This window comes from Miniopterus schreibersii, assembly GCF_964146895.1.
Source record: "Miniopterus schreibersii genome assembly, chromosome: 2".
NCBI lineage: Eukaryota > Metazoa > Chordata > Mammalia > Chiroptera > Miniopteridae > Miniopterus > Miniopterus schreibersii.
The window spans coordinates 33239050-33258659 of NC_138102.1; the positions used below are offsets into that span (position 1 = coordinate 33239050).

The 19610-nt window shown below is 36.1% G+C and overlaps 1 protein-coding gene across 4 annotated transcripts in view; it reads right to left on the reverse strand.

Moving 5' to 3' along the window:
• Window positions 1-534: 534 nt before the first annotated feature.
• The window catches only part of TPP2 (tripeptidyl peptidase 2), a 68135-nt gene continuing 49059 nt past the window's right edge, over window positions 535-19610 (reverse strand). For 2 of the 4 annotated variants that reach the window (XR_013998218.1, XR_013998219.1), the window contains 6 exons: window positions 14906-15057; window positions 9931-10027; window positions 8578-8719; window positions 6122-6329; window positions 3770-3889; window positions 535-1489 (listed from right to left, as the gene is read on the reverse strand). Coding sequence is in view for 2 of the 4 variants with exons in the window: in XM_081129001.1 (XP_080985127.1) it covers window positions 1400-1489; window positions 3770-3889; window positions 6122-6329; window positions 8589-8719; window positions 9931-10027; window positions 14906-15057 (798 nt within the window). In the remaining 2 variants the exon portion in view is untranslated. The remainder of the gene's footprint in view (window positions 1490-3769; window positions 3890-6121; window positions 6330-8577; window positions 8720-9930; window positions 10028-14905; window positions 15058-19610) is intronic. The other 2 variants (XM_081129001.1, XM_081129002.1) reach the window with 1 other exon arrangement.

A 19610-nucleotide genomic window follows, 5' to 3' on the forward strand; every position in this document is an offset into this window, starting at 1 on the left:
GGGAATAAGATTTAAAAATCACATGTACACACTCATACACACACACCTGGTGTAAGTTAGTAGAGGCTTTTAATACTATCTATGTGTGTCTGTTTATTTTATGGAGAAAGGATGAGAGAAGCAAGTATAATAGCCAGAAAGATAAAAATAAGTTAAAGATACACAAAAGTTAATCACAATAAGATTAGAAACATTCGCCCAGCCGGGCATGGCTCAGCAGTTGAGCATCGACCTGGGATCCAGGCGATCAGGGTTCGATTCCCAGTCAGGGCACATGCCCGGGTTGTGGGCTTGATCAATGACTCTCTCATCATTGATGTTTCTATCTCTCTCTCTCCCTCTCCTTTCCTCTCTCTGAAATCAATAAAGATATATTAAAAAAAAAAAAAAGATTGGAAACATTCAAATAATTGCAAGCCTATAAGAAACATTGTAAAATAAATTATCTCACGTTAAATTTTTTGTCTATGGGTTTAATATTATTTTTGCTCTAATCCCAAATTTTACTTATAAAAAATTAAGACCAACTTTAAGAAGCTTCAATATTCACTTTTATTATTTATTAAAAAATTAAGGTATCAGAGTGTATATGGTGTACTGTAATCTTGGTTTTGCACATTTATTTATGAGTTTACATTATTTCAACTTCAATAAACATACCATAAGTGTATCTTTACAATACCTGATAAAGATTTAGCTGTCTGGCACTTATACATGTATTATTAATTCATTCTGATGCTCTGCACGTCAAGAGGATGTTAAAAATGATTGGCCTGAAATTACTCCAAGATGAAGATTTATAGAAGCAGTTCTGTTCCAGCAATTGCCACACATTTATTTGTGCCCCTTTAATTTCCCCCCTTAATTGAATGTAAACGTTTGCGCAAAAAAAAAAAAAAAAAAAACCAACAAAAAACCCCAACATCTAAAAGTGAAGTTCTGTTACTTTTTAGTCCAATAAATAATTTTAGCTACCCTTAATGTAGCTTTTTTAAGGCCTTCATACAATTGAAAAAAATTAAAGTCAAGCATGTTAAAACCCTTTTCATTTATAAAATAAAAAATAGAATTTTACAGGTTTGCAGTTAAAAGTTACTGTTCGAAACCTATCATGCATGTAGTAGCTGCAACCCAACTGAACGTCCTTGGTGCTGGCAGTCAGGGCACAGCCCAGTGCCAGCAATGTGAGGCATTAAGAACACACCATGATGTCAGAGGTCTAGATTTACATGTATTAAGCCACACGCCAGCAAAGCCTCTGATAAATACACATCATTTTAATAATCAGTATTTCATAGTTGATGAAAACATGCATTAGACTAAAAATGCCACAAATTTGTTTTTATATTCATTCACTATAAAACTTTCTGTTTTAAAATTTCAAGTCTTGGTTCCCATTTTAGAATACACAATAATCAGGAGGATACATGATGGGGAGCCAGTTTTCAGTAAAAGATGCACAATGGGTCCATCCAAGTAACTTCATCAGCTATAACAAAACACAGTGATATATTATTAAAGAACAGATTTTCAAGTTCAATGTTTAAGGCAAATTCTACATTAAATATATAGTAATAATGTGGTAGTATTTAGAACTCTCCTTCCATCCAACCCACCCACCTTCCTTCTTACCAACCAAAGTTCCTTATGACCAACTATAAACTTTTCTACCAGCCAACCTATCCTGGTGATTATTACCATCCCCACCAACCTTCTTTCCCTTCTTCCTACTAACCTTCGTTTTCCTTACCAATTAACGTACTTCCTACCAATCTAGTTTCCTTTCATTTTTTCTGAGTGCCACTGTAAGTCAAACACTATTCTAGGCATTAGGAAAACAGCGCTGAACAAACTCACTTGCCACTTTTAGAAAACTTACGTTGCATTCAGGATCACCAAATAATAAAACAACAAATTAATATATGAATAAATAACTAAATAAGATACATATCAGGTACACAGTAAAAATAAAATTATTTAATACAGAGTGATTGGGAAATTAGATGGTCAAGACAGGGATTTCTGAGGAGGTAACATTTAAGTTGAAACCTGAAGAATAAGCAGCACCGTACTCTGTAAATCTGTGCAAGAGCTTTCCATATAGCTGGAATACTTAGGTCCTCCTGTGGGAAAGGGCGCGGCTATTTTAGCCAAGCAGAAAGGAGGCTAGTGTGGCAGAAGCAGAGTGAACAGGGGAAGTCTGATCGAGATACGGCTGGAAAGGAAGGCAGGAGCCAGATCACATGAGGCCTTATGGGCCACAGTGAGGAGTTTGGATTTTATTCTAAATGTAATGGAGATTCACCAGTAGGTGTCTAAAGCCATCATTTCTGGTTGCTAGTTGGAAAACACAGTAGGGAAGCAGAGTGGAGGGGAGACAAGTTATAAAACATCCCCGAAGTGAGTATCTGGGTGGATCACTGCCTTCACAAATGTAAGCGTTCACAGATTACAGCCTACATGATGAGAGTGGACTTATTAAAAACTAATTCCAGAAAGAGTTCTCTTAACTTATTCAAAGATCTGACGGAGTTATTTTAAAATACCATACAATTTAAACTGACTGACTGGTGAAGGTACACACAAAAGGGTCTAAGAGTAAAGATAATCTATAGTTAAATCAAAAATTTCCACAGGAATCTACTGGTTTTACATCCAAAGAACATCCTAAATATAAAGAGCAGGCTCTTGGCCATATTTGGAATAACCAACATTCCCCAACCTCCCTATATCCTTTAGGCATAAATTATGCATTACGAAGACAAGGTGAGGCTACAATAATTACTGTAAAATTCACTAAGTTTTTCTACTTGACAATTAACTTCTGCAAAAAGGACCACTACAGAATTTCTCCGCATACAGCACAATATGTGGTAAAATAACATAATGGCAGCCCTGGCCGATGTGGCTCGGTTGAAGGGTCGTCCCACACACCTTCAGGTCGCCGGTTCGATCGGGTCAGGGTGCATGCCCAGGCTGTGGGTTTGACCGTGCTCAAGGGCTTATGGGAGGCAATCAATCGATGTTTCTCTTTCACATCGATGCTTTTTTCTCTCCCTCTCCCTCCCTCTCTCTCGAAAATCAATAAAAACATATCCTCTGGTGCGGATAAAAAAATAGCAGTAAGAAGCCCTGGCTGGTGGCTCAGTGGTTAGTGTCAGCCAGCCCACCAAAGGGTCACAGGGTCAACTCCCAGTCAAGGGTATGTGCCTGGGCTGCAGTTTCCATCTCCAGCCCCGGTCAGGGCATGTGCAGGGAACAGCCAATCGACGTCTCTCTCACACTGATGCCTCTCCCCCTCCCCCTCTAAAAACCAATGGAAAAAAATATCCTTGAGTGAGGATTAACAACAACAAAAATAATAAATAACATAATGGCCTATCATTTCAAATGAATAATAAAATCAAATATAAAACTCTAAAAGTTCAACCATTTTAGAATTAAACCAATATGCATTTAAAGAAATTACTTATTTCCTTCATAAAGGGAAACTGTCTTCTACCTGTACAAAACTCATAATGCATTGTGCGGATGTTGAAAACACCTGAAGCTAAATACAGGTTTTTCTGAATAGGAGTAAAGAATGTTTTAAAAATTTAAATAGCTTTTTGACTGTCTCTTCATGTATTTATTTTATTGTTCAAATTATACTGATTAAATATTAGTCATGATAAAGTCAGTACTGTTACATCACTACCATGAGGCTTTTTAGCTATCTTGTCACTATGTAGTACTGAAGTGACCCTTTGACAACTGAAATATAACTTACTTGAATACAATTTTTCCAGTTTTCTTTTGTTGGTTTTTCTTCCACAAGTTTAGTTGCAAATTTAAGGCCTCTCCCGTACATTTTATTTACTAATGCATGCTTGTATGCAAATGTCAAAACCTATAATGTAAAATAAGATAAAGTTTATCTATGAAATGTTTATATTTTTAAGGCATATATCTTTAATAAGGAAAGAATGATAAAGTCATGATAAAGTCAGTACTGTTACAGCTTTTATAGAAGCATAGCTTTTAAAATGAACATGTTATATCAAGTAAATTTAGAATTTTTTTTAAAAGAACAATTAATGTCTTCCAAAGAGGTGGGTATTCCACAGAACAGATAATTTTTCTTAGGGAAGAAAATTATTAAATCACTAGCTGTTGAAATCCATACCAAAATACCTCTTCATGAAAAAGAAAGCAGGGCTAACCTAAATGATTGCAAAAATGCATATTATGATAGAAGTACAAAACTATAGTCATCATAAATTACCAAAATTACAAAAGAGGATAGAAGTTAAAAAAAAAAAAGTATTAGATTATATAAACTTTCCACTACTTCCTTTTATACAAGTTCTGTACCTTTAACTATTGTATCTGTCAAATATACTTGTAATCATTTATTTATATTTTTGGTTTCCACTTTTAGAATGTGAGAACATTCTCAAAGAAAGAAGTCCTGTGGCATATATTTGTATTCAAGAGCCAAGTAAAGTGTTAAACAACTGTTGTTCTGTATATAAACAGACAGGTAATATAATGCATCCCTCAATACAGTAGTATTATGGAAAAAAAGTTATAACAATTTTAATATGATGTTCATCAACTATCTTATTCGTCTTTTCAAGCAGCAATCTTTTTTCAGTGTTGGGCATAAAGTAGGCATGCAATAATTATTTGTTAGTAAGAACAGCAAACATTGTTGGGGTCCTCCCGTGTACTTAATACTCATTCATAAAAGCCTATGGCAGGTAGTGTCACTCACTATCCTCTCTCAACAGATAAGAAACTGAGACATCTGCCTTGGCCAGTGTGTCTCAATGGTTAGAAGGTTGGCCCATGCTCCAAAGGGTCACAGGTTCGATCAAAGGCACATACCTGGGTTGCAATTTCAGCCCAGTTGGGGCATGTGCAGGAAGCAACCAAGTGATGTATCTCTCTCACATCGATGTTTCTCTCTCTCCTTCTCTCTCTCTCTTTCTTCCCCTCCCTCCCTTCCATTCTTTCTAAAAATCAATGGGAAAAATACCCTCAGGTGAGAATTAACAACAAAAAAAAGGAAATTGAGACATCAGAGTTAAGGTCACACAGATAAAGTGGAAGAGGCAGGATTCAAACTCCAGGAGTGTGATTTCGGATCCAAATTCATAACCTCTGGTGCAGTTTCCTAAATATAACTTAGTTCCTCCTACATATGTGCTACTGTACTGTGTAGGAAAACCTAAAGCATACAGTAAGGCAGAATTTCTCCCCTACTTCCAGAGGTCTTTCTGAGAAATTACCATAGTGCATCCTGAAAACACGCATCTGTCTACTAAAACAAAACAGTTGTTTGCGCTGGGCAAGGAGAATTCCACTGATCTCATTTATTTTATTTTTTTATCTCCAGAGGAAAGGAAGATTGACAAAAACTTGTAGTTACATAATGTCTACTGTAAGAGTTACAGTAGAGAGCTAAAAGGATTTAAAAATGTTTTTATAATCAAATTTCAAACATTTGTCAGTTATTTTTTCTAAACTGGGTTTTCAAACTGACGAGTTATAAATCAAGATGATAATTATTTGGAAGCTTAAGAATTTTGAGAAATATATATAAACTAACCAGTATCACCTCCCAATCCCTGACAAATTAGCACATAAATACAGGGTGTCCCCAAAAAATGTATACCCGCTTTAACAGCTGACAGATCAACTTTGAAAATAAACTGTATTTTAATAAACATTGCCTTTATAATTGTGCAAAGTGTGTGTATACATTTTTTGCGACCCCCTATATATGTGGAAAGGCATGAAGACAATTTCTAGAAGATATTCTTAATTTTAGCTTCATACGTAACTAGCTGGCTTAACCAAAAGAACACTGCATACCTTCTCAAACCGTTTTCCAAATTAGTATGGCTAAACAGCCACTTTGCAACAGATAAAATAACAGTAACAAATGGTTTTAAAGCAGACATGACAAATACAAGGTGTCACTAAATGCATCTTCAGAGCCAAGTTTATCCTCACTCCGTTTATTCTCTTCTGGCCAGTAACCGGGAAACGGGAAACAGCAAACAGTGGGGAACAGGGCACAAGAGAAGTTTGTGAAGGAACCAAAAACTGCAAAAACGAGAAGCAGAGAGGTTACCTTATTGTCAAAAAGATCAGTCCATTTTGTAGTTTCCCAAAAAGTCTCCGTCAGACAATCCAAAGTACTTTCTCCTTCCTCTTCTCTTTCCTCTGCATCACTTGCAACGGCCCCGTCCTGATCCCGTGCTTGAAGAAGATGGTCAGCCAGGGCACACCCTTTCCTACACAGGGCGTCTACGAGGGTGGACTTTTGTTTGTCCATGTCACTGCGCACCAGACCAAAAAACATTGCAGAGGTCAGTAACATCTCTTTAGAAGTACAGCCTTATCTGGAACTAAATTCATGCGTTCTTTTGCTTAATATTTACAATGCAGAGATCATATGTAGCTATGTTTATACATTTGTACTGTGCATCAAATAAAACTCCTTATTTCTAATAAACATCTAATGAGCCACTACTTTACACAGGTTAAATAAGTTAGAAGAGCTGGACCTGGCTGAAACAAAATGCCCATGTAAGCAATTACGTGGTTCTAAATTTTGTCAGCTACATAACTCTTAAATCAGGGCAATATAATTGTTTGGATTTCTTATAAACAGCAATTATTACATATTTTTCTCTGACTATGTACAGCTGTACAGAGGTTCTTCTGGTCATGAATTTTCATGTATAAACAAATATAATGCTTACTCTGAATGTGCCAGGAACTGTTTTACTATTTTAAAATATTAGCTCATTTATACTCAAAACAATTCTATGAGTAAAATACTATTAATTACCCCCATTTTGCAAAGGAAGAAATTGAGGCACAAAGAGATTAAGCTATTTGTTCAAAGTCCTACAGTTAGGAAGTGGCAGATCCAGGATTCTAAGCTACTTGGTCTGTTTCTGGAATCCCTGCTCTTAATCACTACAGTAAACTGCCTTGCTCCAAGGCAGGTATCTTTATATTTTCCTCTGATGTATTCCAAATGCCCAGAATAATGCCTGGCACAGATCAGACAAGTCAGGGTTGAATGAAATATAGTAACAACCTACACTCCGGGGGGCACTGTTTCTCTCTAGAGTGCTTGTTTGTTTGAGGCATTTTGTCCAACTCATGTCAGATGCTTGTGAAGACAATGAGTCTGTGAGAAAAGAACGAGGCATAGTAATCTTCTCAAGACCAGGATAGCACTATAAGACGTTGCTTATCAAGAAATCAAGGGACACAGGCTTAGAATACATGCTGGTTTAAGTACTGGCTTTCCCAGTACCTAGTACTGCCACCATAGGCAAGTCATTTAATCTCACCGAGCATCAGTTCCTGTCCTATAAAAATAGGGTAATAATGTCCCTACTTTGCATGTCATTTAGAGGATTAAATTTAAGTGAGACATTGTATTTAAAAATGCCCCAAGTAATCCCTTATACATAACTGGCACTTCATAAATAGTGGCTACACTTTTCCCTATTATTGTCAATAATAACAAGAAGATGACAATATTTTGAGATTGTTTCTTTGGAAAGTGTGAAAGGGTGCTGACAACTGCCAACAACCAACTTTGAACAAATTTTATTCAGCTTGAAAACTACCCCTTGTGAGATTCATAAGATCCTGTATCAGTATAAACAATGTAATACCAAGAGTTCTAGTAGTTATAATTCCAGTATTCTATGTAAATATATATATATATTCTCATGGAAGCTGATGGATTCTTTAAGGCAAATTATAGTACTATTAGGAAGCTTGAACAGTTTCAGTTTATTAATTATAATAACTATAAGAGAATGAGGGTATCTCCCCTTTTAAGTCAATGATCCCCAGGTTGAAAATAAACCAAAGAGATAGAGAGAAAAATGATATTGGGAGAATCAGTAAGAGTTCATGGAAGAATGAAACTGAAAGAGTATCGGACCATTAGACCGACATATGGAAACCCACTGCCACATGGAAGGAACCACACTACTCACTTATACACCCAGCTCAGCTCTGTTTTACCTATCACGTTAGGGTTCATAAAGACAAAATTATACACTCTCCCTTTCCCTTCTCCCCAGGCAACACTGTAAGTCCAGTTCCATAAAAACTGAAGTTATTAGATAATGGATTTAAACTAATTTTAACTTTCACCATTTACTTTACTAGGCATTACAAACTAAATACAGGGTTTTTCATGTTATTGGCCAATAAATCATTTAAAAATTAATTTTATAGGGTGTTATGTGTTTGCCCTCTCCACACACCCAGCTCATAGAAATCCCCAAGTGGCTGAACTGCTTGATCACAGCTACTCAAATCTCCATCAGGACAGCACCTAACGGTAGAGAAAGCAAACTACTTTTCTTCTGCATCATCTTAAAATGATTAAAGAACATTATTACAAAGTATCTAAGGAGGGAGTGTTTAAATATTGAAAACTCATTAATTATAAGAATATATAAATACCAGGAAACAAAAATATTCTCAATAATGTCAATCCCTACTTTTAAAAAGGTAACTAAGAAATGAGATGCAAGAAAGAGTATTTACTGGTTAGGTACTTTTTTATAGTAGCTGCATCGGGCCTGGGGTCAGTCTTCATAGCAATATAAACTGCTAGTGCCGTTTGATCTATATGAGAAATAACAGAATCTGCAGCTTCAACAATTTCATTAAGTCTTTTCATTCGTTCCTAGAAAGGGAAAAAAAGAAACAAATAGATGTATCAATGCGTATATTTAAGCATTTATTTATTTTTAAATATATCTTTATCGTTGAAAGTATCACAGATATCCCCTATTTTTCCCCCATTGAACCCCTCCACCCTGCTCCCACCCTCTCCCCAGGCCTTCCAGGAACTATGCATATAAGTTATTTGGTTAATCTCTACCATCCCCCCTTCCAGAGACATGGAAGCATGCAACAGACTGACGAATCTCAGGTACTGAAGCATTTTCACGTCTGTCCTCTCAACTCCAGTGTGAGGGGACTATGTAGTCCATTTGCAGCCCAGGGGACGCTGTGCTATCTCCAATGGTGATCTTTGTAACTGTCAGCATCTCTACAAAAGCTGAGCTTAGACAGGACAATACCCAATTTACACTCCCTGCTGGTATGCAAAAGATAAATTTCATAAAAATGTAGTGTTATCTATAAAGCAACTCCTTTTCTGGGTATCTTAAAATATTTCAGAGATGGGCTATGTTACTTCAGTCCCATGCCACATGAAAACAGAAGTAAAAAAAGCACTAGCTGATGAAACAAATTCTAATTGTTACTAAGAACACAAAAGTGAGCGTGAACAAGAGTATCACTAACAAAGCCCAGGATTATCATGGTATTCGGGGTATTCTCGGAAATTTGCTTCTCTCTTGTTCAAGTCCTTTAGAGGTCTCCTTTCAACACTTTCTAGTTCACTCTAAACCCTTAGTAATTTTCAACTGATTATGCTAGCACATTCCTACTACCATGAGTACTAATGAGAGCTGGTCCATGTTAAGAAAGTCTGGAACTATGGCCAATGCTTAAAAGCAAGAATTGTTAAAGTTAATGCAAAGTAGGGGTGCTTCTTTTGCTGAAGGTGTTTAGATTTGCAGCAGGCCAGGACCACTACCTTCTGCTCCTTGCTCTGTAGGTTAACACCAGAGAAGCAATCCTTAGAGTATTTTAACTACTACTCCTCCCAGTGACCAAAGAGCAAGATTCCTAAACTTAGAGTAACTGCCAGGTTCCTTAACTAGCTTAAATAAAAATAGCTTAATGGAACAGTCAATTTGAAGAAACAAGTTTTCAATCAGCAAGAAGAGAAGACAAATATAAGTTTGTCTTTTAATTCAAAATGCAAACCTTATCTAATATTACAAACAAAATAAGATACTCATATTAAAAATGAACACGTCCAACCTTTTCAGCATCCAACTGATGAAGTCGTGCAACATACAGAGGAAGATAATTAGGATATGTTTCTTTCAATTCATTATAAATGTCACTAGAATCCAGCCTATATATATAAGAAAGAAAAAACGTTATTTCACTTCTTTTAGAAAGAAAATTTCCATCTTTCCTGTAATTTAACATTGTTTTGAAGTTCCAGTCAATAACATAAGGCTTCAATTTGAAATATAAGTATACCTAGTAACAAGGATTATCATTATTTGCAGGTGGTACAAATATGCTTACCTAGAAAACCAATAAAATAAAAAATGAAAATTGTTTCAATTGAGTTCAATAGGATGGAAGATAAAAATGAACACCAACAGCTTTCCTAAAAGGAGGAAAAAAATTCACAAATAGAAAGAAAACATAAAGATCTAGCAATGTCTAAGATCTAGAAGAAAAATTAAAATTTTTCTGAAAAACCTAAAATATTGAATAAATGAAGAGACTTTCCATGTTCTGAGGTGGGGAAGCTGAATAAAACTATGTCAGTTCTTCCTGACAACATGGAGTGAGTCTTCTTGGCTTGCCTTGCCTGAAATGGAACCACTGCATCCTGAGCAGGGGGCGGGGTGACTGGGGCCTCAGGAGTGCCACATCCAAGGCAGACAAGTGGGAGCTGAGAGGAAGAAAAGAGCCTCCACTGTTGATCACATTTGCCAGGAAATCAGCCTCAGCAACAAGCAGCGGGGCTGGATGAAAAATGCAGAAATTCTGCTCCTCCCATGAAGAAAGTCCTCTTACTGGGAGCGAAGGAGAACCAGCGTGGCAAAAGTTCCTGCACCACTATCATGCCAGAAGTCAGTATCTGCAATCTCACTTTTGAATGATTTACATCATATTTTCAACTGTTTATAATATCATACAATCAGCCAGAGACTGACCTAAAGACTTTCACTTCTAGTGGAGATACAACCCAATTTTAAGTGGAAAGGTAAGTGTGAATATGGACTGACATTATAACGGGAATCATTTTCATAATATGATGTCTGCTCTCTGTAAGACCTCATGACGGCAGGGATGCATACTTACTCCGCTATGAGGACTCAGATAGAAAATCAGTGGTAAAATAAATACCACGTAACACAAATGGAAAAAGCCATCAATTTGACTACATAGAATACATTTCTATGTAAAAAGTAAGATAAAAGAAAAATGATAAGCTGGGGAAAAATTCTGTGACAAGTTCAACAGAGTATTAACATCTCTTATGTTAAAAGAAAAATCTGATGTGCCAAAAGAAAAATGGGCAAAGAACATGGTTCATCTGACAGAGGCTATGCAAACAATAAAATAACATTCAAAAAGCTCAAACTGAACAACTGGAGAAATGCAATAATAGCATTTTCTTTTTCACCCTATAGTAGCAAGGCTTTATTTTAAATTACATGGCTTGCCATTGGCAAAGGTATAAGGAGCAACACAGGTCCCATCATACATTACTGGATGAAGTATATATTGTTATATCCACTCTAGAAAGTAATTTGGCAAAACATAAGATGATTTATAGAAATTAATTTCTGATTCAACAATTATACTTTAAAGATGCTATCTGATGGAAATTTAAAAATAAATCTACCCAGCTAGCGTGGCTCAGTGGTTCAGCATGGACCCATGAACCAGGAGATCAAGGTTGGATTTCTGGTCACAGCACATGCCCAGGCTGCAGGCTCAATCCACAGTAGAGGGCATGCAGTAGGCAGCCAATCAATGACTCTCTCTCATCATTGATGTTTCTATTTCTCTCTCCCTCTCTCCTCTCTCTCTAAAATCAATTAAAAATATTAAATCTTTATGTATATAAATATCCAACACAGTATTGCAAAGAAAAACAATAGAGAATTTAAATAGAGAATTTAAATAGGTTATATTTCAACCACAGGACTACATACTACATAGTTATTAAAAATGGTATTTATTTTTTTTAAATATATCTTTATTGATTTCAGAGAGAGGAAAGGAGAGGGAGAGAGAGATATCCCTTGAAGTTTCAACGATTTGAACAGCTATAACTCAACAAAGAATTTCCTGCTCAACGCAAAAAACACGCTTGAGAGAGCCATAAATTGAAGAATCTAAAGGTGGGCAAGTGGGAGTGAATGGGGGAGGTGAGAAGGGAGAAAAGCTGAGACAAGCCATGGACTCAGTCCTGTAGCTGGAAGCTCATGGTGGGGCTCAGTCCAGAGAGAGGAGGAATCAGGTTGTGGCTGGTGCTCCCTTCAGCAGGGAGGAGCAAAGAGATTCAGTGGGAATTCCTGCAGTTTTAAGCACTATGAGTTACAGCTGAGCCCAGAGACCTGGGCAAGGACACAGCACAGGGTGCTGCCTATAATCAGGCGGTCGGCATTCCAGACAGAGAAACAAAGCCAGGGAGCACTGCGGACCCAGTAGCCTCTAGCCGCCTAGAACTCACCTCGCTTCGCCCTTAAGTGTCTAGTTATGGATCACATTATCTACACATCTGAGAACTGGTACTACAGAATCACTTTTTTCCTTGAGCAAAGGGCACACTCTGTGACTGATCCCAGGGCCAGGATGCAGGCAGGACCCCATGGAGGTCCAAGGTCACCATTACCAGGAAGGCTAAAAGATCACCCCACCCCCTTGCATTGGGGCTACACTGATAGCAGCGTCTGGCTTCGGAGACAGCCCTGGGATTTCAGAGAGCTAAAAAACCTGTGATTCAGTGTGACTTACTGGAAAATGATAGACTGCTTCATATTAACTGCTAGAGAAGTGCCACTCATACACAGATGTGAGACAAAGAAGGAATCCAACAAATATCATGAATAACCAAAGTAGAGAGGCAGCTCAGAAAGAAAATGAAAAACTGCAGAAGAAAAAAGACATGAAAATATGTGATATAAATGACAGAAAATTCAAGATTGCATTTCTGAAAAAATTCAACACGATGCAAGAAAATAGGCAGTTAAATGATCTCAGAAAACAAATCAATGAGCAAAACAGTATTTTACCAAAGAGACTGACAGTTTAATAAAGAAACAAATAGAAATTCTGGAGATTAATAACTCAATAAAAGATATCAAGAATGAACTAGCAAGCACAGGAAATACAGCTGAAAGGTGGAAGAAAGGATTAATGATATCGATGATAAAAACCTAGAAATGACACATTAGGTAAAATGGGCATAACTGACATTTACAAAGCCTTTCATCCCAGAACATCGGATCATACATTCTTCCGCAGTGCATGTGGAACGTTTTCAAAGACACCATATGTTGGATCACAAAACTACCCTCAACAAATTCAAGAAGATTAAAATCATAGCGAGCATATTCTCTAACCACAATACTTTGAAATTAGAAATCCACTGCAACCCACAAATATGTGGAGATTTAAAAACATACTACTAAAAAATAACTTAGTCAAAGAACTAAAAGGTGAGATCAAAAGATATACAGAGACAAATGAGAACCACAATACAGCATATCAAAACTTCTGGGATGTAGTGAAAGCAGTAATAAGGGGGAAGTTTATGTCATTACAGGCCTATCTCAAGAAACAAGAGAAATCTCAAGTAAACAACCTAAAAATGCATCGTAAAGAACTAGGAAAAGAACAAAGGTAACCCAAAGTCAGCAAAAGAAAGGAAATAATAAAAATTAGAGCACACTTGAATGAAATAGAGAAAAGACTATACAAAAGATTAATACAACAAAGAACTGATTCTTTGAAAAGATTAATAAAATTGACAACCCCCTGGCTAGCCTCACTAAGGAAAAAAGGGAAAAGGCTCATATAAACAAAATCAGAAATGAAGAAAAAGTTACCACAAACATCATAAATATACAAAGGATCACACTAGAATACTATAAAAGCTATATGCCACCAAATTCAATAACCTAGAACAAATGTGTAAGTTCCTTGAAATATATAACCTTCCTAGACTAAATTATGAAGAACTAGAAAATCTAAATAGACCGATAAACAGTGAGGAAACTGAAACAATCAAAAACCTCCCCAAAAATAAAAGTCCAGGACCAGATGGCTTCACTAGTGAATTCTACCAAGCATTCATATAAGATCTCATACCAGTCCTTCTCAAACTCTTGATGGACCTTGAGAATACTATGTTAAGCAATATAAGTCAGTTAGAAAAAGCTAAGAACCAAATGATTTCACTCATATGTGGAATATAAAACTGAAACAAATAGACACAGACCAACAGTATGGTGGTTATAGAGGGAAGGAGGTAGGGGAATAGTAAAGGGTAAAGGAGGCCAAATATATGGTGATGAAAAATGACTTGACTTTGGGTAGAGGGCACACAATGCAATATACAGATCATGTCTCAAAGAAATGTACACTTGAAACCTATATGATCCTATTAATCAATGTCACTCCAAAAAATTTAATATAAAAAAATGGGCAGAAGATCTGAATAGGCATTTTTGCGAAGAAGATATATGGATGGCCAATAGGTACATGAGAAGATGCTCAGCATCTTCATTATCAGGGAAATGCAATCAAAACCACAATGAGATATCACCTCACACCTGTGAGAAAGGCTATTATAAAAAAGACAAGAAAAAACACTGTTGGCAAGGGTGTGAAGAAAATGGAACCCTTGTGCACAGTTGGTAGGAATGTAAACTGGTGCAGTCACTATGGAAAACAATATGGAGATTCCTCAAAAAATTAAAAATAGAACTACCATATGATCCAGCAATTCAATTTCTGTGTATTTATCTGAAGAAAATGGAAACACTAACTTGAAAAGATATAGGCACCCCATATTCACTGCAGCATTATTTACAATAGCCAAGTTATGGAAACAACCTAAGTGTCCATCAATGGGTGAATGGATAAACAAACTGTGAGATGTATAATATAAGATAGCCAGTGCATACAACCACAATATTGTTGGAAATAGGAAAATAAAAGTAAACTCTTGAAGGATTAAAATCCCTTAAAAACTTACTTTGTCATCCACTGAATTTTAAGGTCTCGTAATGCTTCAGTAAATTCTTCTTTGAAATCTTTCTCTTTTTCTAAATCTTTTTCTTTATCTTTGCTGCCATTCTTAGTCTTTGTTGGTGGAGGTATTAGGTAGTAATGAACAGGGATTACATCCTATGAACGTGGAGAGAGAGTCTTAAATTAACATGCTTAAGTTTACATATTTTAAAATCACCTTTAATAGCTGAATATCATGTAACATGTCTTGTATCTGAGTTGTACTACATTGTATTCCAGACTCTATAGTCTAAGGCATCACAATACAAAACAAATTCCAATCTGCAATCAAAGTAATTTTCTCCCCAACTTTAAAGTACCAATGCTTCTACTCTCTCCTTTAAAATAAGGGAGGTAAGAATAAATTTTTCTCTGTATGAGTATATTTGGTATTCTTAGGCTTACTTGATAGGCTAATTTAAAAAAGTATATTGAGCTTTGCACGATTTTTTATCTGAGAAGGGGAGAAAATAAGTTAGAACAACAAAGATCCTCTTTTCTCTCTAAAATTTAAAGAAAATTGTGTTTCTTCATTCAGTCAGCAGGACTATTGAGCACCTTAATGTCCCAGGTAATGCTCTGCAAACTGAAGGACAATGCAAACAAGGCCCTTTCTTACCCCAGGGAGCATATATTCTAGTGGGGGAAGACACAACAAACAGGTAAGTAAATACGTAACATCAGACACTGACGCGTGAGGTGAAAAAAATAAGACTGGTCAGTAAGGCGGAGGAGCCACTGTAGCCAAGTGCTTATGGAAAGCCACTCTAAAGCAGAATCACCCGATCTAAATGAACCTAAATGACCTAAAAGGAAACCTCGAATAAATGAGAGGAAGAGTGTCTGAAGGTAGAAGATGAACATGTGCAAAAACCTGAGCCCGGTTCATGGGGCGCAAAGCTGTATGTACTGAGCAAGTGGGCAGCAACTGTATCAAGTAGGGTTGATAAAATACGGTAAAAGAAAATCCAGATTTTACTCTAAGCACAACAGAAAACCTACCGGAAGAGTTTTACGCAAGGCGGTGACATGATTAAAGATTTTTGCTTTTTGTTTAATGACTCTGAATCCTGTATGAATTAAAAGTTTGGGTTTGTTTTTTTAATAACTCTTGACACTATTTGGAGAATGGATGATAGAGACCAAAAGCAGAAAAAAAGAAAAACAAGTTAGGAAGCAAACGTAGACATCCCAAACCACCTTGAACTAAACAGGCTGTAGAAAAGAAATGAGTGGCTTTAAGATATTCTGTGAAAGTAGAACTAGCAGTGCCTGCTGACTCTATTTAAAACTAGGGAGTGAGGAAGACTGGGTAGGGTTGGGGGGTGGGGTAGAGTGTGCCCAGGACTTGGTCCAAAGCATTCTACTATCTAATAGATGCTCTGTGAGGGAGACACAGAATCCAGAGAGAATCTGAGGTCACGGCAGCCCTGAGAAGGACAGTGTGGAGAAAGGGGGAGGTAAACTGATGCCTACAGCTGAGAGGTGATGGGAGAGAGGGGAATGAAATAACTGCAAAGCCTGGCGGCAGTGGCTGCTAATCACCGTGACTGGCCAGTTTCAGTGCACAGAAAAGGCTCACGAAGATAAAGAGATGAAGTAAACAAGTATGATAGGTCTTTTGAAGAGTTCTGCTTTGTAGAGAGCAGAGAAATGTGCAATTATATCTAATTACATCTATTTCCATCTATTTTATTAAAGCACATAAGTCTTATGAAAAGTAACGCATTATCTGGAAAATCAAATCATATGTTATACTTAATAGTTGTTTTTAACACAATAATTAAGTTCCTTAATTAAATCATTATTACGCCAATTTCTCAAATTGTATCCTCAGGTTTACATTAAAAATACTGCTAAATTAAATTCTTATATTTGTGTTAATTTTTAAAATTTCTAAAATGAGAACAAGTTATGTTACCAAAAAGGCTTTACTGCTCTAATCACAGTAATTTCAGAAAAACATTTACAGAGTGAGTTGAAAAATAATATTGCAAGCCCCCACCTTCCCCAAAATAGGATTTTTAGCTATTTGTAAACACTACATAAATATGGCCATTTAAAAATGTTCACAATTAAACTTTATTTTGGGGTATAATTATAATAATAAAAATAAGGAACTACTACTGTAATAGTTGTCCTGATAGTATTCCACCATAAAATAATTACTACTTCAATATGACTCATTTCAAGCACAGACAACCAATGATGGAAAATAACCACACAAATCCATTTTTACCCATTTAGGTGCCACACTCACTCTCTCTCTGAGGTCACGGACCCAGAGCCTGCATGCAAAGATCTTATGTGAAGTGACACAGGGAAAAGAAAACAGGTATTTTGCTGGGGTTAGCTCCTTCTGGACCCTGCCACCCACCCTTTCTGGAGGTTCATTCTCCTAGATGGGGACTGCCCTAGGCAAAGCCAAGTTAAAGTGTCTGCAAAATTTGAGTTGATAATTTACCACCAAGTTCTTAACTAAACGGACTGCTCCAGCGTCATCTGTACAGCACAGACAACAGACCTAAGAATTCTAAGAATTAAAGGTATAAATGGCCTCCAACCATTATTCTCCTACTCTCTTTGGGATCACGCTTCTTTATTATCCAGGATGCTAACATGTGATTAACACTTGCCTGGAGGAGGAAACTCGGCAGTCCACATTCACGCTAACCTAACATGAGCTCCTTTAGTTTTCCCTCCTCCTTGCCTGATTAGGGAGAGACACAAACTTCCAGATGGGAAGCCTCTGTTGTAAGCCAATTCCTTCTCTGAAGCTCAGAGGTAAGCTATTTGCTATTATGTTTTAGTACAGAAGAGAGAAAATAGAACTGAATTTAAAATGAGCAATCCATTAAAATTATTTTATGATTAACAATAAACTCTTAACAAAGATCTATACATAGGAAGAAACCCTGTATCACAGCAACCATAAACCATCACTAAGAGGACAAAAAAGGGAAAGTTTATGATGAATGACCTTAGCAGGGGGCAGGGATCAAGGTTTTGTAATCAGTCTTTTATATTTTTAAATATATCAAATTAGAAATTATGTCAGTATAATCCTATAAAGTTTATCAGGACAAGAATTTTTTATTACTAAGAATTATGAACATGATATTTTTAATTCCTAATCAAAAGAAAAATAAAGTTATTTTTCATTTGCTTTATCATGGTCATCTGTTCTTTTTGACAGTTTTTTTTCAACTCATTTCTAAGGACCTAGCATAGTGTCAATTTAATAAAAATTATTTTGTACCAGTAAATCTTAAGAAATATTGATTATGATATTAAAACATAGTCAAGAAAAATCTTCAGAGCAGAAATGCTAAAGTTCTCTATAGTGAATACTTAACAGTAAGTTTTGGGGTTTTTTTTTACATATTATTCTCACTACTCACAAAGTATTTCAACAATGTTTGAATTGAATGGTATTATTTAGAAAATCAAACTTACCCACATAATCAGTAACTAACTATTCTTTGGGCTATATAACATACCATCATTGAAATTTGGGGTAAAAAACCAATTTCCTTAGTTCTTAAATTACTAACAACAAAATTCAAAATTGTAATACCTTCACACAAACTAAAATAGCTATTTTAAAGATTAACATACTTGAATGCTATTTATGATCTGTTAAAAATAATTTCTTTCATATCACAATGAGCTTAAAAAAGTGTAATGCATTTTTAAATTAAAAGTCACTGAAACCCAGAGAACAAGTCCACAGAAAAACCTAGTTGGTATTTTGTTCAGGCAATAAATTAATAATATATTTTGGTAATGTGACTATAAAACTACAATAATAGCCCAGACAGCATGGCTCAGAGGTTGAGCATCAACCTATGATCCAGGAGATCACGGCTGAATTCCCCGTCATGGCTCATGCCTGGGTTACGGGCTCGATCCCCAGTGGGGGCTGTGCGGGAGGCAGCCAATCAATGATGCCTCTCTCATCACTGATGTTTCTCTCTCTCCCCCTCTCCCTACCTCTCTCTGAAATCAATAAAAATATACTTAAAAAAAACCAAAAACCTATAATAGTTATTTTTAAAATAGGAGCTTCATGTGTACTTGCACTTAAGAGAGAGAGAAATGGGAAGAGGTAAGTCTAGCTGCCAAGTTCTTTATACAAAGCTTTACTACCCATCAAGTAATAATAATCCTTCTATTCATTTGATAGTTTTCTATCTCCTACAACCTAATCCAAACAAAATCCACCAAAACTCCCCAAAGATCAACCAAAATATACAATAGGAAGAAAAAAAATCTATGATATGCATCTTTGTGATATGCATCTTCTATTTTTAATGGTCTCATAGAATACCTTTTCCTCATTCTCTAAAGCAGTGGCTTGCAAGCTATTTTCACACTGACCCAAACACAAACAATCTATAGATAAAATGAAATTACAGTTTTATGAGTCTGCTGAACTAACATCTCCTACTTTATTGTTTTTGTTTTAATGCTGGTTACGTTTCATTAAATGAATGTACATGGTCAACAAATGGGTTAAGAAGCTCAGCTGAAAAATACTGGCCTATAGAGAAGCAGATTTTTTTTTTTATCTGGAAAGGTGATTACCAGTGGTGTATTCTGTTTGAGCCAAGTATTTATCATTACATAATAATATGGACATTTCAGAGCTCTTTTTTAATAAAGGAATT